At 43.2% G+C, this 22000-nt stretch overlaps 1 protein-coding gene across 2 annotated transcripts in view; it reads left to right on the plus strand.

Annotated features, from left to right (window-relative positions):
- The window catches only part of ESRP2 (epithelial splicing regulatory protein 2), a 62679-nt gene that overhangs the window by 23790 nt on the left and 16889 nt on the right, over positions 1-22000 (plus strand). For both annotated transcript variants that reach the window (XM_087729344.1, XM_087729345.1), the window contains exons 4-12: positions 3506-3619; positions 6188-6302; positions 7964-8062; positions 8175-8229; positions 10440-10550; positions 12611-12743; positions 13914-13956; positions 15058-15359; positions 20166-20387. In XM_087729344.1, coding sequence (XP_087585470.1) covers positions 3506-3619; positions 6188-6302; positions 7964-8062; positions 8175-8229; positions 10440-10550; positions 12611-12743; positions 13914-13956; positions 15058-15359; positions 20166-20387 — 1194 coding nt within the window. The remainder of the gene's footprint in view (positions 1-3505; positions 3620-6187; positions 6303-7963; positions 8063-8174; positions 8230-10439; positions 10551-12610; positions 12744-13913; positions 13957-15057; positions 15360-20165; positions 20388-22000) is intronic.

The raw sequence follows: 22000 nt of genomic DNA on the forward strand, positions 1-22000 counted from the left end.
GGAGGAAGCCTGTCAGGTGAACGAAAGAGGCTGGTGGCAGGAAAAGGACAGCTGTGCCAGTTGGGGAGGGGGGGTCTTTTAATCTTAACTGTGGGACCCCTTGACTGCAAGGGTTGGGCTGCATTGAGCCTGTCAGAGGGAAGGCATAAGGCAGACCATGGCAAGAAAGCGCTTGCTGTTGACAATAGCAGGACTGGCCTCTGAATGGGGATTAGGTGGTTCTTTCCTTGCTTGAACAGAGCTTAACAATAGGGAAAGAAAGACAGCCTCAAGTCAAAAGCCCTTCAGGATGACTTCACGGACAAAGGACATCAGTGCCCTTTGCCGGCTTCTGGGAGGCCTTTGAATTTTCTCCTCTGGCAACCTCCAGGGAATTTTTGGTGGGTGATCTCCCATCTCACTATGAAGCTGTATGAGAGGGTTTCTTGGTGCTCTCTGTGCTGTGTTGTATTTCAAGGACCCCACAATTGTCTTCCTCCTCTTCCTCCCCCTCCTCTCTTCCTCCCTGGACTAGAAGACCTCCAATATCACTTCCAGTTCTATTCTGATTCAATGCAGAAATCTGCCTTGGAAATACAAGTGTGGTTGGCTAGACCAGAAAGTCAAAGCAACATCTTCATCTTAAAAAGAAAGTGGTAGATCATTTTTACAAACGTGCCAAGATATGGTGATTGCTTGGAAACAATCTCTCAAAGTCAAGCTTGAATGAGGTGGTCTCTATTCCCTTCCCTCCTTCACATCTATGGCCCTGACTTTTGTCTACCTCCTTCCATATTTATGTGTAGGTGCAAACTCCCTCTGCACAATACTGATTGCTTAAACCAAACATTGGGTGTAGCTTTTAGCCTGACATGAAAAGCCCTGTTCTCTCTTTTCTTCTTTTGTTGGTTGGTCCAGAGACTAATCTTCATTTGTGCACAGTTAAGCAATAGATAAGACCTTAAAAACAAATGAAGAACAATACAATTGTTCTGTTGTGAAATTATTGAACCCTAGTGCTTCTAGGTTAGTCTTCTACTGCCTTAATTTCACTTTTTAGAATTGAGTGACAATAAAACAACTCTTCCCCACCCCCCTCTTTGGCAATGCTTTTCAAGGTCCCATTTTCAGCTCCCAAAACAGAGGCGGTTCATTCATGTCGGAATATATTACATCTGGTATTAAATCTATCCCCACACCTTCTGTGTCTTCTGTCGACAAGGCCCACCTTTGCTCAGACAAGAAATAGCCTTCAACACAGGGGTGGGTTCCAGGAGTCACTACTGCCGGTTCACTTGTGGGTGCACCGCGCACATGCTTGCTTGATGTGCATTGCGCACACATGTGCAGTACAATAAAAATTGTTCTGCACATACACAGAAGCAAAAAACAAGATGGCGGCACTGTAGGCACTGCCCGGAGAACCAGTTCGGGGGCGTGGCAGGCCTCGGTTACTGCCGGTTCCAGCGACCCAGGCCGCCAAACCACTACAGATTTGTCCAAACCAGTAAGAACCCACCACTGCTTCAAAACCAGATTTTGGTGTCCATGTAAACTTTTTATACGCAGTTGATTATACAGCAACAATATACAGCGAGCAGCAGAAACCACCCTTTAAAACAAGGCGAGGCACACAAACCTTTTGCAGCTGAGTGGCATAAAATACGTGCTGTAGTAGCATAAAGAGTGTAACACAAGGAGTTGCTGTGCCGAAAAGGTGGGGTGGGGGGGAAGGCATGGTGTTGGCTTTTTGCCAGGCTCTGACTGGCTGAACACGCCACGCAGCTTCTCTTCGCTCCCACTAAATGGCCAGAATCCTGTTTAACTGGTTTCTGAGGCGGCTGTTGTTCCATTAGGTTTTCTCCTCTGGCTCAAGCATTTCATGTAGGTTAAACTTTTTATTTTTTTTTAAACACGGGCTGCTTCTTGACAAATGTAAAGAATGTTGTGGGTGATGTTTGGTTCGCGCTAGTCGCACCTCAGCTGAAGCAAGCAGGTTAGGGAATGTTTTAATATCCTCAACTTATGACCACAATCGAGCCCAAGATTTCTCTTCCTAAGCGAGAGGTTTGTTCGGGGAGTGCCCCGCTTTATGACCTTTCTTGCCGCCGTTGTTAGGTGAACCACTGCAGTTGTTCAGTTAGTAAAGCGGTTGTTAAGTGAACCAGGCTTCGTCATGGAATTCACTTGTCAGGAGGTCGCAAAAGGGGAACATGTGAGCCCGGGATGCTGCAACATGACATGACTTCACAACTAACAACAACAACAATCTCCTTGGGAGGGGAAATATCCCCCCCACCTTAATTCTAGTTATGACTATTTCTTTGAAAAAACAGAGATCTCACTCCCAAATTAAGTTGTGTTGCATGAAAATGGCATTTCAGATACAGAAAATCCCTCTCCCCTCCTTATCATTTTCCGTTCTGTGCCTGTGCTCAAATAACACCCATATACCCACCCACAAAATAAATTCCAAGGAAATGCAAGAGCTCAAATTATGTTTGTGTCAATATTGGCATCCGGATCATTTCTCGGGTGGAGGATTGTTGAATTTCGATGCTTCTGCCACGAGGCAGGCATCCAAGGCGCCCTTTAAAAGTTGTAGACAAGTTTCAAGCGGATTTGCTTCCGCGTATGAATTATTTGGGCTTTTCTTTTCCAACAGTGCAGGGATGCAGACCATTTCAAAAGTCAAACCTGTAAGGATAACAAGGCGGTAATAAAACTGCTCATATCTTAAATGCTAAAAAAAGAAAGAAAATATTGGGAAAGGTTGGTTTTCTTGCTTCTATCCAAATACTACCATCTCCATTCTATGTTGTTGTTAGTTGCAAAGTCGTGTCTGACCCATCGCGACCCCATGGACAACGTTCCTCCAGGCCTTCCTGTCCTCTACGGAGTCCATTTAAGCTCAACTGCTTTGGTGACTCCATCCAGCCACCTCATTCTCTGCTGTCCCCTTCTTCTTTTGCCCTCAATCTTTCCCAGCATTAGGCTCTTCTCCAGTGAGTCCTTCCTTCTCATTAGGTGGCCAAAGTCTTTAAGTTTCCTCTTCAGGATCTGGCCTTCTAAAGAGCAGTCAGGGTTGATCTCCTCTAGGACTGACCGGTTGGATCTGGCATGAGTCTTCTCCAGCACCATAGTTCAAAGGCCTCCATTCTCTGGCGTTAAGTCTTTCTTAGGGTCCAACTTTCACAGCCATGCATTGCAACTGGGAAAACCATAGCCTTGACTATACACACTTTTGTTGTCAGGCTGATGTCTCTGCTTTTTAGTATGCTTCCTTCTAGACTTGCCAGAACTTTCCTCCCCAGGAGCAAGCTTCTTTTAATTTCTTGGCTGCAGTTGACTTCAAGAAAAATGGCTAGAAGTCCCTTTTGTCCAGTGCTGTCACAACTTCAAATGGTCACTATAAATGAACTGTTGTAAGTCGAGGTCTACCTGTATTTCCAAACCTATTAAATTGTGAAATGGGAACCTAGGTCAGAGACTTGTAAGTGTGATTATTTTTCCCCTCCTTTTTCAGTTCAGCCAACTGGTTTCCAATGACCTGAAAGTTCTAGGAAGGAGCTCATATACTTTCTGCACTGATGGCCAACCCCTTATTCGACAAGTTCTCCATCCAGAAGCATCCAAAAAGGTAAGCTACTAATGGGATCCTAGCTATGATTCAGGACAATATGTTGCAGTGATGGTTCCGGATTCCATTCCAACCGGTATGGTTGAAACGGATCTAACGTCGCCCACATGGACACGTGTGACATGTGCATGCATTGTAAATGCCAGCAATGCTTCCGCAAGCCTCTGTGATGCTCCAGCTGCTCGTTGGAGCATCATGCAGGCGCTGTATGTGCCATGTGCATGCGCAGAAGCACCAAAGGCTTTAAAGGACAGTTAAGGAGTTCGGGCAGGCGAGTGGGCCCTCTGGAGCACCGTACCAGAACGGTACCCGGTACTCCGGGCAGGCTCTTGTATGCCCATACCGGGGCATACCGCCTGCAACCCACCACTGATATATTGGATCTTACTTCAGGGCTCAATTTATTTTCTGCTGGGGATCCTTCAAATCTGAAACTACATGTTGTGACCTGCCAGCTGCCAGCTGAGCTGGTGGCAGACTCGGATGATGAGGAGGTTGGGGAGGAACTTGGGCCAGTGATGGAGTTTGGGGAAGGCTCTGATGGATGTTCTGCATCAGAAGCAAAGATAAGGCCAGGGCCATCCAACATTTCCCAGCTGCCTTTGAAGGCTGATATGAGTGAGGAGGAAGAACAGCTGGGGCCTGTCCTAGTTGCATGAATGTGCAGAGTAGTCAGAAGAGGAGAACAATGGAGGACAAGGAGTCAATTTGGGAAGCAAAGCCCATGTGGACACTGAAGGATCCCTCCATGGCTGGAGAATAAATAGAAGGAAAGGGGAGTGGTTGTCGTAGGAGACAACAGTTCATATTTCTGAAGACTTTGCTCATTGTGTTTCGTGCATCAAGGACTGCTTGCCAGAATGTAATGTGAAGCCTTTCAGCTGGGAGCTCACAGCCAAGTCTGTTGCTGCATTTAACTCCCTGCAGGACTTTTTGGTGGGTGAATGCCATTAATTCACAAGAGGTAAATAAAGATGAGTTTTTCATGGCAAGGACTCTGTTTCTTGTTTCAGCTAAGGCTGGATCAGAACACTACAATGCAGTGAAACTATGGTCATAATAACTTGAAAATTATGGGCTTCTGATGACAACACATCTTCCTTCCTTCAAGTTTTATTTTAAAAGCATCTTTGTGAAATGAACAATCATCAACCTTTTTTAAAAAAATCTCTACGTCAGTGTTTCTCAACCTTAGCAGTTTGAAGATGTGTGGATTTCAGCTCCCAGAATTCCTGGGAGCTGAAGTCCCCACATCTTCAAACTGTCCAGGTTGAAAAACACTGCTCTACATTTTCCCAATTAGATGCAAGAACACTTAAGTTCTTTAGATCATACAAATAACATACTACCAAAACAAAAAGAAAAAAGAAAAAAACACACCCACCCATAACTCTTTTCTAATCTAGGACAAGGTCATGTCATCTTCAGGTCAAACTGAAGAACTCCTTGTGACTTATGCAGATCATAAATCAAGGAAACAACAATTCTGAGGTTTATTATTTCCTTCTTCTGGAGATAAGTTGTCTTTTTTCTCCAACTTTCCTGTGTGATTCACAGCCCCAGGATGTCCTAATAGGCATGAATAGCATTTGAACAAGACTGACTTTTGGTAAACTTTTCAAAATGACAAAAAGCAGAGACATATTGGTAGTATGTATAAATAAGGATGGTGCTTTTACAGACTGTCACTGTACCCAGTCTGTCTGGCTTTAAGGCAATAGGATTAGCATAACTCTTGGGTAAGCTTTCTAAATTTGCAGGTGAAAAGAGTTGTTGAGTTGAAGACTCTTTGTTATTGTCTTCAAACACATTCTAAACACTAGAAGAATCCTGCATCTAATGGAAGCTGCATCTAATGGAATCAGGGATATGTGATTTTGATTGAATTAGGGTTCTGTATTTAGTCTAATTTAACTGGTCTCAATCTTCTCTAAAGTCTCCTTCTCCCATCTGGAAACTCTTAGGAATTGTAGTTTTAAATTAGCTTCATCAACATTCTATGTTTACATTTCTGATAATTTGAAGAATTGCAGTTCCTAAAATACTAATGGGCAGATCAGGTTGATAATAGAAAGATGAGCTAAGCATCTAGAAAACCTTACACAAACAGAAATTTGAATACACAGTTAATTTTTTTTACTTCCATTTACCCCTTTATTATCACATGAAAGGCATCTCTAATCTAAATTTGTAGGAATACTTAATTTATCAACCTGATGTGAAATTAATCCCAAGCACCTTTCACTGAAACAATCATTATCTATCCCTCCTCTAGTTATTCAATCATCCTTTTCTTTCCTCTGCATCTCCTATCTGAAATTGTGTGCTTGTGCACTGGTTTGCACGTAATATTTTGAATGTGAAATACTTTGAGCTTGAAAGGGGCTGATCTGAACATATTGGAAGGGTTTAGGGACAGAAACAAACAACAAAGTACCCATCTAGTTTTCTAGTCCCAAGGAGGGATTGCAACTCATGGTCTCCAGCTTTTTAATCTGGTGCCTTAACTACTAGATCCAACTAGCTCTAAATATTCATTATCTCCTTTTTATGTTGTTTCCATTATAGAATCTTCTGCTGTCCGACTGCTTTTATTCATTTTATGATCTACGGAAAGAATTCCATGACTGCTATCCCAGCTCAGCCCCCGTGAAGGATCAAACTATACAATCCATGGCAGAATGTATCCTTTGCAAAGTTTTGCTGAAGTTTTATATCATAAGCAAAGTGATGTTGTCAACTGACAATTTTCATCCTTGGCTAGGTTGGTTGGGCTTATATTGAGAATTGCAATTTTATAATATCCAATATACTCCAGTTTATTGTGCGCACTCACATTTGCGAACGGGTAGGGAAAGTAAGTCAATACCGCCCCTGATCCATGGTCAAAACCAAAAGCATCCCTATTTATTTTATTGATCAAATTTATTGGCTGCCCACCTTAGCACAAAGTACCTCTGGACGACTTAAAAAATTAAAAAATTAAACTATATAAATTAAAATTATAAATTAATACAAAATACGAAAGCAAAAAGAAGGAGAGGGAGGGAATAGGATGAGCAGGGAGGAGGTGGGATCTGATATTCATCTATAAGCCACCTCCATCATGAACCATTTCCTTTGGAGCCCAAGGCCAACTGATAGAACTAGGCCTTCAGACTCTTATGGAAGGTCAGGAGGGTGGGAGTGGACTTCACTCCCAGGGACAAGACATTCCAAACAACAGGTGCAATGGCAGAGAAGGCCCTACTCCTGGACCATGCCAGCTGGAATTTCTTCACCGATAGGGCCCACAGCATGCCTCCTATGTTGGTACAAGTGAGACAGGCCAATCCTAGTGGGATGAAATGGTCCCTCAAGTAGCCTGGAACTATACCATGAAGAGGAATGGAATGGAATGGAATGGAATAGAATAGAATATGAGAATAGAATAGAATAGAATAGAATAGAATAGAATAGAATAGAATATGAGAATGGAATAGAGTATGAGAATGGAATAGAATAGAATAGAATAGAATAGAATATGAGAATGGAATAGAATAAAATAGAATATGAGAATGGAATAGAATAGAATAGAATAGCACGGCACGGTATTGGAATTGGAACTGAAACTGGAACTGGAATTGGAATTCTTTATTGGCCAAGTGTGATTGGACACACAAAGAATTTGTCTTTGGTGCAGATGCTCCCAGTGTACATAAAGAAAAACAAAATAGAATACATTCATCAAGAATCATAAGATATAATACTTAATGATAGTCATAGGTTACTAATAAGCAATCAAATTATACTAAGAAACAAAACAATATAAATCGAAAGATACAGGCAACATGGTTATAGTCATAAGTGGGAAGAGAGAGGTACTAGAAAGGAAGAGAAGAATAACAGTAATACAGTCTTAGTAGGTAATATAACAGTGTTGTGGGAATTAGCTGTTTAGCAGAGTGATGGCATTCAGGGGAAAAAAATAAAGGTGATTACCAACATCTTGAGTTGCACATGGACGCAAGCCAGCAGCCACTGTAGCCCATGGAACAGAGGTGTTAATGGGGCCCAGTGGTGCAATTCAGCCGATTCTATCCGATTCTATCCGTTTTGGGTGAACTGGTAGCAGCAGCAGCGGGAGGCTCCACCCACCCTCCCGGATGTCATCATGTCCCATTTTGAGAGGTGCATGCAGAGAGGTGGTTCCTGTGTTCACATTTGTGAGCCAGTAGTGAAGGTAAGTTGATTTCACCCCTGATGGGGCCCCATTGGGGGTCCCAAGGACTGCCCACGGTCCATAAGCATCTTTGTGGCTGGAAAAACCCTTTCACGGTCGTTTCTTAAACTCAAATCATCCAGATATTGGCTATGGAATAGATGAAAGCGAGGAGGACTTCGGAGTATGGCAGGTGAAAGCCATGGTAGCCATTGTTTTCAGCATGCTTCCAGATACATGCAGTAAGTGAAACTCCGAGTCATTCTGGGCCTGTTTTTCTTCTCCATCTGAAGCATCTTTTCTCTCTTTGGTGTATTTCCAGGCGCTTGACTTCTTCATTTTGGTCTGTTTCAGGTCACAGGTTTACCACCCCAGAAACAGTGAAGTACAAGTATGAAACGGGACCCTGGTAAGTGGTTTTTTTTCTCCATAGGATGGCACCAAATAGAAGCTAGGTGGGGGTGGGGGGCAGAGATGGTTGCGGAGTCCCTGGAGCCTTATTTATTAATTTACAGACTTTTATTCCTGGAACACGGTGGCTCAGTGGCTAAGACACTGAGCTTGTCGATCAGAAACATCGGCAGTTTGGCGGTTTGAATCCCTAGCGCTGTGTAACGAAGTGAGCTCCCGTTACTTGTCCCAGCTTCTGCCAACCTTGCAGTTTGAAAACATGTAAAAATGCAAGTAGAAAAAATAGGGACCACCTTTGGGGGGAAGGGAACAGCGTTCCGTGCGCCTTCGGCATTGAGTCATACCGGCCACATGACCACAGAGACGTCTTCGGACAACATTGGCTCTAGGGCTTTGAAACAGATATGCGCACCGCCCCCTAGACTTGGAAACAACTAGCACATATGTGCAAGGAGAACCTTTATTCCTGGGAGAAAAACAAGGATAGCAAGGAAACATCCCCAGGTATCTCAAGCTTTGTAGAAAATTCAAAGTTTGGGTCCTTGGTCACCATTTTTGCTATCTTTATATTTAATCCCCCCCCCCCCGGCGGCTTCCTAAATGCCGAACATGATAAACATACCATTTTTTAGAGGCAATAAGAAGGGTGACTTTGAGAGAAATGTGCAAGAATCTAGGCCAAGAGGCGGAAGTTGTGGGGGGGGGGGGGAGAGAGATAACAACCTAAAAGCAGTTGAGGCAAAGATCTCCCTGATTCATAGGGTGGGAGACTGAAAGCACTTGTCAGATTTTCAAGAGTCTGTTATTGTATCTTAGCTCAATACAGTGTCATTCTGGTCTTCCTGTGGAGTTGATATTCTCACCTGCTCTACCTGGCTGCTTTGACACTTACTTGGGCTTAGGTCTTCCAGTGTCATTACAACACATTGGGCTAAACATTTTGTCCAGCGATTTTGGATTGGTTTATGCTATGGCCTGTGAATATAATTGCAGCGTATATAGGCTGTGCGCATACGAGAGTTCATATTTTCTCATTTAGTTATTTGTTAATGTTATTTTTATATGTTTATTTATTTAGCTTGGAGTAGTAGAATTTTCATGAAAAGTATCGGGAATTGGGATGGGATGGGATGAGATAGAATGGAATAGAAAATAGAATGGAATAGAACATAGAATGGAATAGAACATAGAATGGAATAGAACATAGAATGGAATAGGAAGAAGAGAAGAGAGCTGTAAGGGACATTGGAGGTCTTCTAGTCTGGCCTTCTGCTCAAGCCGGAGACCCTCTACCATTCCAGACAAGAATAAAATAGAATAGAATAGAATTCTTTATTGGCCAAGTGAGATTGGACACACAAGGAATTTGTCTCTGGTGCATAAGCTTTCATTGTGCATACAAACAACAAAATAATATAATCATAAGATACCGATAAGCAAAGGTAGTAGAAAAGATGAGAAGGATAATTGTAATACAGCCAAACTGCATGGTAAATATCCTTAGACCCAAGACAGCAATGTGGGAATGCAATCCTGCATTCAGTGACAGTTCAAAATTACGAGGGTACTGAAAAAGTAACTTATGGCCAATCCTTGCATGTACAATTGTTGCAGCATCCCACAGTCATGTGGTCAGAATTCAGGGGCTTGGCAATTAGCATGTATTTGCAATAGTAAATCCAGTTCAAAGTGACAAGGGCACTGGAAACAGTGACTTACAACTGGTCCTCACATTTATAACTCGCAAAGCAACCTGGAGTTATGTAATCACCCTTTGTGACCTTCCCAGCTCAGGGGTCTCCAACCTTAGCAACTTTATGATTTATGGACTTCAGCTCCCAGAGTTCCTCAGCCAGCGAAGCTTCGCTGGCTGAGGAACTCTGGGAGTTGAAGTCCACAAGTCTTAAAGTTGCCAAGGCTGGGGACCCCTGTCCCAGCTGGCTTCTGACAAGCAAAGTCAATGAGGGAATCTGGATTCACTTAACAACCATGTGACTCACTTCACAACTGTTATAATTTGCTTAACAGCTGTGGCCAAAAAATAAAAGATCATAAAACTGGATAGGACTCATTTCACCTTCGCTCTGCTTAGCGATGGAAATCTTGATCCCAATGGCAGATGTAAATTGAGGATTGCTTGTAGTATGGTAATCCAGAATTGTGTCAGATTAATTGCTGATTTGTATTGTCTTCTCTTTCTTTTTGTAGTAGTAAATCAGAAGCAGTGGACAACGAAACAGTCATACGGGCCCGAGGTCTTCCTTGGCAGTCTTCGGACCAAGACATAGCTCGCTTTTTCAAAGGCCTTAATATTGCCAAGTAAGAAAGTTTCTCAATCGTCCAATAGAATAGAATTCTTTATGGGCCAAGTGTGATTGGACACACAAGGGATTTGCCTTTGGTGCAAATGGTCTCCGTGTACATAAGGAGAATAAAATACATCAAGAATAAAAGATACAACACTTAGTGAGAATCAAGGTTACTAATAAGCTATCAAATCGTACTAGGAAACAAATAAAAACAATATGAATTGAAAGATACAAAGCAACATGGTTATAGTCACAAGTAGGAAGAGAAGGTAATAGGAAGGAGAGAAGCAGAATAGTAATACAGTCTTAGTAAACTATTTGTGGGAATTATTTGTTTAGCAGAGTGATGGTGTTTGGGGAAAAACTGTTCTTGTGTCTAGTTGTTCTGGTGTGCAGTGCCCTATCGCATCATTTTGAGGGTAGGAGTTGAAACCATTTATGTCCAGGATGCAAGGGGTCTGTAGATATTTTCACAGCCCTCTTTTTGACTCGTGCAGTGGACAGGTCCTCAGTGGAAGGCAGATTGGTAGCCATTGTTTTTTCTGCAGTTCTAATTATCCGTTGAAGTCTCTGTTTCTCTTGTTGGGTTGCAGAGCCAAACCAGACAGTTATGGAGGTGCAGATGACAGACTCAATAATTCCTCTGTCCAAGTCATGGTTGTCCCAAAGGTGTTATTTTTCAAAAAGGCAACTACGATTTCTTGATTTTTTTACATTGAAAACATTTCACTTCTCATCCAAGAACTGAAGAAGCTTCTTGGATGAGGAGCAAAGGTTTTCAAAGAAAACATCAAAAAAGTCCAATTGCCTTTTGGAGGGGAAAAAAAACCCACTTTGGGACAAGGAAGAAGGATGGGTTAATGCTGTCTGTTTCAGCTACATATCCATTTTACTTTTCTGTTGCTGCAAATGCTTCTGTCTCCTGTCTTGGTAATCTTAGCTGTAAAGGATTCTTTACCGTCCCTGTCAAGGGACACAGTGGCTCAGTGGCTAAGATGCTGAGCTTGTTGATCAGAAAGGTTGGCAGTTTGATGGTTCGAATCCCTAGAGCCACGTAACGGAGTGAGCTCCTGTTACTTGTCCCAGCTTCTGCCAACCTAGCAGTTCGAAAGCACATAAAAATGCAAGTAGAAAAAATAGGAACCACCTTTGGTAGGAAGGTAACAGTGTTCCGTGCACCTTCGGCGTTGAGTCATGCTGGCCACATGACCAGGCGTCTTCAGACAGCGCTGGCTCTTCGGCTTTGAAATGGATATGAGCACTGCCCCCTAGAGTCGGGGACAACTAGCACATATGTGCGAGGGGAACCTTTGCATTACCTTTAAAGGATTCAGGGTGAAATTTTTATACTTAAAAGTTGGGCACCCAGACAAGTCAGTGTGGACTACAAACTTCAAAAAAAAAAAAAAAAGAAAACTTGCTGGGTGATGTCTTTATCAAGAACCATCAATGACAAGAGTAGAATGGTATTATGTTCAGCTTTTCTGTGGAGTCAAGAAAGAGGGGGCAATCACCGTTGTTTCTTCAGAATCTGGAAGGAACTTCTAGATTAGATATAATCAGATACCAACTAACTGACTCTGCATTCAGCCCACAAATTCCGTCTTGGGACTGATTTCAAGCTGCTGATAAAGTTCTTGTGGTTTAACAATCTGACTTAAGTTTTGTACTTTTTTTGTCATCCCCTCCCCCCCCCCATTCAAGAGTTCAAGGGCTTTTTACCACATTTCAAGTTGTTTTGGTTCATTCTAATTCAGCCAACACAAAGAATAGAATAGAATTCTTTATTGGCCAAGTGTGATTGGACACACAAGTCATTTTAATTTGCAACTTGACAGCTCTTCCTTGTGATTTGAGAGTGCATCCCATTGATTTATAAGCGATGCAATTTTATGATTTTGATTGCACCGTTATTGTGGGTGGCTTTAGAGCAGGACTGAAATCTTGTCATCCAAAGCTCAGTTGCATCAAAAAGCTTAGCCAGATCTTTAGAAAATGACATCGCTTTGGAAGAAAGCTGGATGTGGTTCATTTTCTCTATGGGTTTTCTGTATTTCCCCTTTCTTTCAGAGGTGGTGTGGCCTTGTGTCTCAATGCTCAAGGAAGGCGAAATGGAGAGGCACTGGTGCGTTTTGTCAGCTCCGAACAGAGAGACTTGGCTATGGAGAGGCACAAACATCACATGGGAAGCCGATACATTGAGGTAACTTACTTAGCTAGCTATAATTGATTAATTATAACTAAAGAACTAGATGTGATGTATTGGATATATGCAAAGAGGATGTAGCAATAGCACTTAGACTTATATTCCGCTTCACAGTGCTTTACAGCCCTCTCTAAGTGGTTTACAGAGTCAGCCTATGGGCCCCAACAATTTGGGTCCTCATTTAACCCATCTCGGAAGGATGGAAGGCTGAGTCAACCTTGAGCCTGATGAGATTCGAACTGCCAAACTGCAGGCAGCCAGTAGAAGTAGCCTGCAGTACTGCTCTCTAACCACTGTGCCACCATGGGTCATGTAACAGTCATTTACTTGTTTCCTATCTACTTAAATAATTTATATGGCTGCCTATCTCACTACCATCTTCCTGAATAGTTGACAACGAATCAAGGCTGAGATTACAATTAAAAAAACCCCAATGTATCATGTGCCAGGAGGCCACATAGATCATTCCATCTTATGATCAATAATAATCCCAAAGGAAAAGACAAACCAACTAACAGGGCTCCCCTATCATCCCAGCCCCAAAACATGAGGGAACAACCAATCATGGCCAATTGGATGAGGGCCATCCAAATCTCCAAGCTACCTTCCCTTTGTATACAGATCTCTTGTGCCAATAAGATTGCATTGAAGGGCCATGGATCTTGACCATCATGTCAGTTCTGGTGGATTAAGGAGAAACATTCAGAATGATCCTACAAATAATTTGGCTCTTGGCCATACAGGACTTTATGGTGATCACTTAAACTATACTTGGAAACTTGGTAGAAGTGTAGTGTTAGATTCCTCTTGTGGTGTTATATGAGTGTTTTAAAGATAAATTAAATGTACTTTTATATGAGTACTTCCAAATCTACAGAATAAATGTTCTTGAGATCTCCTGATATTCCATTTTCCTTATGGAGCACCGATTACTGGTTCCAGGTGGTTTCACAGACACTTCTGGAAAGCTAGATTGATGTGGTCTACAGGAGAAGTATCCTAAGGTCTTCCCAAATATTATGTCCTAAAGTGGTTTTGCAGATAACTAGATTTATAAAGAGTATCTTGTGTCATCTTAAAAGACAAATGTGTATATTATGCTAATATCACTCATCAAATATCTTGACATCTATTATAATTATTGTCTTTGCCCCTTTTTTGTTTTAGGTTTACAAAGCCACAGGAGAGGAATTTCTGAAAATTGCTGGAGGTAAGATCTTTAGGGGGGGAAAGCCTTGTTAAGCAAGAGATTGAAACTGTACTGCGAGAAGGTGCTTTTAAGTTGCTATGAGAAATAATATAAAATCTGACATATCAAAATTTATTTTTGGTTCCTCAGCATGCTACATCACCAGATATTGGGGTGGGGTGGGTATATATAAGTCTAATAATTTTAACTATAAATAGTTGGGAGTTTAGTCAACAGATTCAGAGATAGAGAAGGTTGTTCCAAATAGACCAGCACCGGGAGACTAAATGTTTAATGTCTTTGTTGACATAACTCAACAAACTAGCTAAACTAGCTAAACTTTTGCTTACTATGCTGTGTAAATTCAGATCCTGTGTTTAAAATCAGTCTGGCGTGTGCACCCAGAAATTTTGCAAGATAACCACAGTTGGGCGCCTTGTTTATTTATTTATTAGATTATATCTTGTCTTGGGGAATGCGGTGGCTCTGTGGCTAAGATGCTGAGCTTGTCAATCAGAAAGATCAGCAGTTCATCAGTTCAAATCCCTAGTGCTGCATAATGGAATGAGCTCCCGTTACTTGTCCCAGCTTCTGCCAACCTAAAATGTTCGAAAGCATGTAGAAAAAATGCAAGTAGAAAAATAGGAACCACTTTTGGTCGGAAGGGAACAGTGTTCCGTGCGTCTTTGGCGTTGAGTCATGCCGGCCACATGACCACGGAGACGTCTTTTGACAGCGCTGGCTCTTCAGCTTTGAAACAGAGATGAGCATCGCCCCCTAGAGTCAGGAATGATTAGCACATATATGCGAAGGGAACCTTATCTTTACCTATCTTGTCTTGGTTTTGTACAACTCGTAATAGCGCATGTATTGCTCACTCATTCTAATAACCCCACAACAACAACATTGGAGATGAGGACTGGCCCAAAGTCACACAACCAGCTTCTATGCCTCGTGGAGGGACTAGAATTCACAGCCACCCATGTCTTCATCCAGCTCTTCCGTCATTAAATGAAAACGTAGAATTAGAAAGAATGTTCAATTTCAAATTTTAATTGACAACTGAGGATTAAGTATAAGACGTCCACTTTCCTGTCCTTGATGGTCATCTCTTCTGTCTAGGCACCTCCAACGAAGTTGCCCAGTTCCTCTCCAAGGAGAATCAAGTCATCATCAGGATGAGAGGTCTCCCTTTCACTGCAACGCCTGAGGATGTGCTTGGTTTCTTGGGCCCCGAGTGTCCCGTCACCGGAGGCAAGGAAGGCCTCCTCTTTGTCAAGTATCCAGATGGCAGGCCAACTGGAGATGCGTTTGTGCTGTTTGCCTGTGAAGATTATGCCCAGAATGCCCTTAAGAAACACAAGGAGATCTTGGGCAAACGCTACATCGAACTCTTCAGAAGCACAGCAGCTGAAGTCCAGCAGGTTGTAGCACATATTTTATTCTGGGCATTTGGGTCTGTTTCACCTTTTATTCATTGGGCCTTCTTGGGTTTAAGAGCCACAAACAACTGGTGCAGAGTTCCGGGAGCAATGAGAGTTGTTTAATCCTAGAATAGGACACAAACAGCCTTTGGAATTTATCCACTGATCTTCAGGACAACAAAGTGAGTTAGGTGATTTTTCTCAACTTTTCCAGAGGGGAAGTTGGCCTCACTAAGATGAGCAGACCATGAAATCAGCTCTGCAGGAAAACCAACACTCCTTTTATTGGGATTAGCTGTAATAAGAGAATCTGGCATGTCTGAATACATTATACCTCCTCTTCCTCCTGTTCATGATTCAGTGACAGGAAAATGTCTGCATGAGCCACTTCTGAATATTATCTCATCATTCCAGACTTAAAAAGAGTTCCAGGCCTTTTGCCTTGGGAACAGTTCCTACATATTTTTTTAGCAAGGGTCATCTTCCCCTACTCTCCAGAGGGGAAAGTTCTGTCCCAGTTTATCAAGGGTTAAAAACCCTTCCCCTTCACATCGCCAGGAGGAATTCCTCGCGATGTCTTCACTCAGCCATGAAGCATAGTTTCCAAGCCAGGGTTGCTAGATGCACTCATTGCAGTAATCCACACACACACACGGTATCACGGCTTAGTACAATAATGTGACTTCACTATTTTCTTAGGGTTCTTTGTGGTCGCGCTTTTTGCAAAAGGCTTCAAGTAGAGGAAATCATTTGATTTTGTTGTGTCGTTTCCAAATAGGGAATATAATCAGGGGTGGGATTCAGTCTAGTTTTGCAGATGCTAATTTTACATCTGGTTTGCCAAACTGGTAGTTGCAAGGACTGGCTGGCCCCGCCTACCCTTCCCCGCCACTCCCAGGATTTGGATGCCAGGTAAGTGGAAGGCCCACGCGGAGGCTCTGGGAGGGCAAAAAATGGGCCTCCCAGAAGTTCTGGAAGTTAGGAAATGGGCCCGTTTCCAGTCTCTGGAGCCCAAGGGAGGCTGTTTTCACCTTCCCAGAGGCTCAAGGAAAGCCTCCGGAGCCTGGGGAGGGTGAAAATGCTCCCACCCACCGTGGTGCATAAGGCCGAGTAGGCCACACCCACCATGGCCACGCCCAGCCAGCAACCAGGCAGAGAACCAGTTGCTAAAATTTTTAAATCCCACCCCTGAATGTAATCAACCCAGAGAGGGCCAATTAGGGACCCCTCCTCATTTACAGACGTAACAAATTAAGTCTTCTTGGAAGAGGAGAGAGGGCTGAATTCCAGAGAGACCGTCATCTTCACCTGTTCCAACGAAAACACGAGCAAGGATCCCTCGGCACCACCTCAAACTGTTCCTCGGGGGAACAGCCTTCTAGGCAGACTGAAGGTAGCTTGACCAGATGGTCTATAATTAACTTCAGGACAATAGTGTCTCTACAGCTGGCTGTTCTCCAGTTACTTCTCTCTCTGGCAGTTGTCTGCTGGAGACAGACCCAAGAGGGACTTGCTAGAAATATTACCAGTGAGATTTGAAAAGCCGGGAGTTTGTGTGTGTGTGTGTGTGTGTGTGTGTGTGTGTGTGTGTGTAGATTTCTCTGAGCTTATTATATTAGGCAGATGGAGACTTTTCTTTGTGCCACAAAGAGGATGAGTCTGGATGGGTTTATGGCACCGACGGAGACTTCTCTGGATCAGCTTGAAGCAAGAGCAAAGGGGTGGGCTTGAAGGGACGGCCACATTTGCATGGGCTTGCCTTTGTGGATGATGTCCAGGCATGGTTTTTTTTAGCTGTGGGTCATTCATTAAACTAACCCAAGAGCCTCAAGGTGACACACAAGCCCCACATTGCAGTCTATGGAGGCTTGTTTGTTTGTTTATTAAATTTATGTCCTGCCCATCTTCAGTGGTGGATTATTTTATTTTATTTATTTATGTATGTATTTATTTATTTTATTTGTTAATAAGTACAAGGAAACAAGTATGAAAAACACATGAAAAAACGGCACAAATAAATGGAAATACATAAGCAAAACATAGCCCTAAACACACAAAAAGAGTACCTATAAATGGGGACAGTAGGACAGGGACGGTAGGCACGCTGGTGGGCTCATGCACGGCCCCTTAGGGACCCCTTAAGAAATATGTAAGGTCCACAGTAGACAGCTTAAGGTAAAAGTTATGGGGGGTTAGAGGAACTAACCACCGATCAGGTAGGGTGTCCACACATTTACTACTCTGTTGCTGAAATCATTTTTCCTGCAATCAAGATTAGAACGGATTCCATTTAGTTTGTATCTATCGATAGCCCTTGTGTAGTTGAAGTAAAAGTCATCATTAACAGCCAGGACGTTATGGCAAATTATCTTGTGCACTAACCTTACAATTCTTTACACTTTCCTGTCTTAATGATCCATCTGTGAGAAGTATCTCAAGATCCAGCCCCGTGTTTTATTTTCATCATTCCTGCCCTAGTAGATGGCATGGAATTCTGTACCAGGAAATCAGTGTTTAAAGCTCTTTTCTCACACACTCACTTCTCAGTTAAAGAATTCAATGTAGGCCAGGCGGCTAAGAAACATTTGGAAGTATTTTGCTGAGGAAAGCTGATCTGTTGCCTTCTTCAGCAATTAAACCGTTAAGGAACCAGTTCAGCTTAATGAGGCAAAGATCAGAGGGAACCTTTTCACCTTGCGTGCGTTGCCCTTTTTTAAGCCGAGTGCCTGGATTAGCCATTACCCACATTTGTTTCGGCTGGACCAGTTTATCCTGGTTGGCCTGAATTGGCTTGCTATGGTGGATGCGTCGGGGAAGGGCTGAATTCTTAAGCCGAATTCAGGGTGTAGTTTGATACCTTGATCTGTTAGGAAATGGTAAGCATAATATTGCGGTTTGGGCGAAAGGAAAATGGTGATTAATGCGAGATTTGAGCAAGGAGGGAAGTGAGGTGTGTATTAGTAAAGGATGTGTACGCCCTGCTACATTCATACAGTATAGCCCAGTGACAGCTAACCTTTTTGCCATCGCGTGCCAAAAGCGGGGGAGCTTAGGAGGGGGGTCATTCGTGGGCATGCCCACACCCATAATTCTATGTGCGTGACCCCCCTGTGCATTCGTGTGCACCCCCTTCCCTGATTTTTGCATGCGATGGACCCATTTTTCACCCTCCCCAGGCTCCAGAGGCTTTCTAGGAGCCTGGGGAGACCAAAAACACCACCACCACCGCAAGGCCCTCCGAAGCCTTCAGGAGACTTCCTTGAAGCCTCCGGAGGGCGAAAAATGGCCCAACATGCAAACCGCAGGTCTGTTCCCGAACGGCCGAAAATGAAGGCTGAAGTCAGCTGGCCAGTGCACACGCATGCGTGCTGGAGCTGACAGAGCAATGCCTTGTGTGCCCTAACAAATGGCTCTGTGTGCCACCTGTGGCACGCCTGCCATAGGTTCATCATCATGGACGTAGTCTTTATTGTCATTGTACTTCATGTATACAACGAAATTGGTTTTAGTTTCACTGGTGCAATCCATGACAAAAAATACAAACAACATAAATAGTATAAAGAGCAATCTCTACGCAAGTAATTAGGTAAAAAATAAGAGCTGGGATGGCTCAGTGGTCAGAGTGCAGTACTGCAGGCTACCTCTGCTGATCACTCGCTGCCGGCAGTTCAAATCTCACCAGACTCAAGGTTGACTCAGCCTTCCGTCCTTCCGAGGTGGGTAAAATGTGGACCCAGATTGTTGGGGGCAAGAGGCTGACTCTGTAAACCGCTTAGAGAGGGCTGTAAAGCACTATGAAGCGGTATATGAATCTAAGTACTATTGCTAAAAAAGAAAGGAAAGAAAGAAAGGAAAAGAAAAACTCGTCAAATTTTTTAACGTTTGTGTGGAGCGATTGTGGTTGTGTTTAAGAGTCTGACAGTCCAAGGATAGAAACTATTTTTAAACCTATTTGTTCGGCTGGCAGAGCAGAGTGGAAAAAAGAACAGCTTGCACAGAAATGACAAAACATTAATTCTAAATAGGTAAGTCATGTGACTTTGGGTGGAAACCTTGCATTTGCTCACACAAACCATAGGTGCCCATAAAAACAAATTTTCAGCATAAGCGCTCAGTTAGAACTATCACCTTGATGAAATCAAGTTAAAGTTTAATTGAAGATGAAAGGTTGGAGAAGGCTTCTCAAATATCAGCAATTTCATAGCATGTTAACCTGGGTAGTCTTCAATTGATAACTATTAATTTAACGACCGTTCGAAATTACAGTGACACTGAAAAACCTGACTTATGACCGTTTTTCACAGCATGGCCATGATCACATGATCAAAATTAGGATGCTTGGCACCCGGCGTGTATTTATGGACGGTTGCAGTGTCCCAGCATCATGTGATCACTTTTTTGCAACCTTCTGATGAGCAAAGTCAACAAGGAAGCCAGATTCACTCAGTGTTAATTAACTGCAGTGATTCACTTAACAACGGTGGAAGAAAAGATCATAAAACAGGACAGGATTAACTTAACAACAGAAAACTGACTTAACCACTGTTCTGTTAGGCACTGGAAATTTGGGGTGGGGGGTCAGCTGTGGTCGTAAGCTGAGGACTACCTCTAGGGCAGGGGTCCCCAAAATTGGCAACTTTAAGACTTGTGGATTTCAACTCCCAGCTCTGCTGGCTGGAGAATTCTGGGATTTGAAGTCCACAAGTCCTAAAGTTGCAAGTTTGAAGACCTCTGATCTACTCTTCCTAGTCCGTATCCAGAGAGCAATTCTGTTCTCACTCTCGGTGAACTTTCTCCTTCTGCCAGGTTCTCAACCGGTACATGTCAGCCCCCTTGATTGCTACTCTCCCTACCCCGATCGTCCCTGTCATCCCTCCTCCTTACACCATTGCTGCTGGCAGTTTGCGAGACTGTGTCCGTCTCCGGGGCCTGCCTTACACAGCTGGGATTGATGACATTCTGGAGTTCATGGGCGACGCGACTGGAGACATCAAACCGCATGGAGTTCACATGGTCCTGAACCAGCAAGTATGAAAGTGTTGTAATGTCCTCAAACTCTTGGAGCCATGGGTTCCACGCAAGGGCTCAGAGCCTGTTGTGGGTGTCTCACAGAGGGGTTGTCCTAGGGATAGAATGGAGCAACCATAAACCAGAAGGTGGTCGTGATGGGGTTTTCTTCCATCCCATGAGCCTTGTAGAACCTGTTGTGGCCTGTCAGCTGCTGACCAAATTGGAGGAGGGAGGCACGGTCAGCATCAAGGCAACCTGAGAGCTCCAAGGGGGAAGAGGGAATGGAGCTGGCAGAGAGAGAGAGGGAGGGAGGGAGGAAGGGAGGGAGGGAGAGGGAAAGAAAGAGACGGAGGGAGGGAGACAAAGGCAGAGCCTGGGCTGTCTGTCAGCCCTCAGATGGAGAGTCAACAGCCCCCAGGTCTGGTGGTGACTGATGAGGACGAGGAGGAACAGCTGGATCCAGTGCCGGACATGCGGCTGCACAGAAGGCAGAGGAGAGGAGAGCAGTGGAAATCTATGGGCCGGTCCTTGGGATGAAAGAGCCACCACTGCTAGCAAAGCCCCACTTTAGCTCTGGGGATAAAATTTGGTTCTCTAAGGAAATGTGAAATCTTCAGATTTAATCCTGCCAATAATCAGTCTTGGATATCTGATGAAAATGTCTGGGAAAGCACATGGTATTTCTTTGTTTGCAGAAGAAGAAAAACTAGTAGAATGTCAGCAGTATCTATCTTAGCTTGTGTAATAAGATTAGCTGAAAATTATACGGAGTTTGCCAAGCTTCCCAGAATGAAATTAAAAGTTAGAGACTTGGCGTTAGTCCAGAATAAAGATGAATGCAAATGAAAAGAACAGCTTCCTTTATGCTGCAAAAGATAAGCAAGTATTTTACTTTTTGTGATTCTTTTTTTAAAGAAACAAAAACCCAAACCCATAGCCAATAAGACAATGAAAAACCGTGCGTCAACTCTGGAATATTATTACGGTTGGTCCCACAATGAGCCAGATGTTTAGACTGGATTTGGCTTTATTATCTATTGAGTCCTTCTTGAGGACCTGAGGGAGGCAGATGGGGATGTTGGATTGTATAACAGTTATCATCACAGAATGTCAGCTGTTCCAAGCAAAGCTGCCTTTTGCAATTGATTTTTTTTGTCAATGCCAATGGTGTTGAAGTAGGGCTCCAGATGTGTCTATGGAGATTCTCCATCATCCAGGTCATGGTTGTCCCAAAGGTGCTTTCTCAAAAGGCAACGGGACTTTCTGGTTTTTCTTTGAAGACATTGTGCCCGGATTGTGCTCAGGGGAATCTATTACTATTGGTACTACTTCTGCTTTCTTTTACTGCAGTCGTTCTACTTCTATTTGAAGACCTTTGTATTTTAGTACAACGATTATTATATCTCACCTATTTTTTTATATGTCTCATGAAAACAACACAGCAGCATAAGTTGTTTTTTTAGCATATGGCATACAATGTCAGTGAAACGTACTACACAAGGCACAAGCTAGACACAATGCAGTGTAAAATGTTGAATGCAGGTTTGTTCCTCTCTACTTCACAAGGTCACTAACCTATATCTATATCTATCTGTCTGTCTATCTGTCTGTCTCTTTCCTTCCCTTCTTTC

Source organism: Thamnophis sirtalis, unplaced genomic scaffold (genome assembly GCF_051295495.1).
Source record: "Thamnophis sirtalis isolate CommonGarterSnake01/CBP01778 unplaced genomic scaffold, rThaSir2_p1.2 scaffold_14, whole genome shotgun sequence".
NCBI classification, from domain to species: Eukaryota; Metazoa; Chordata; class Lepidosauria; order Squamata; family Natricidae; genus Thamnophis; species Thamnophis sirtalis.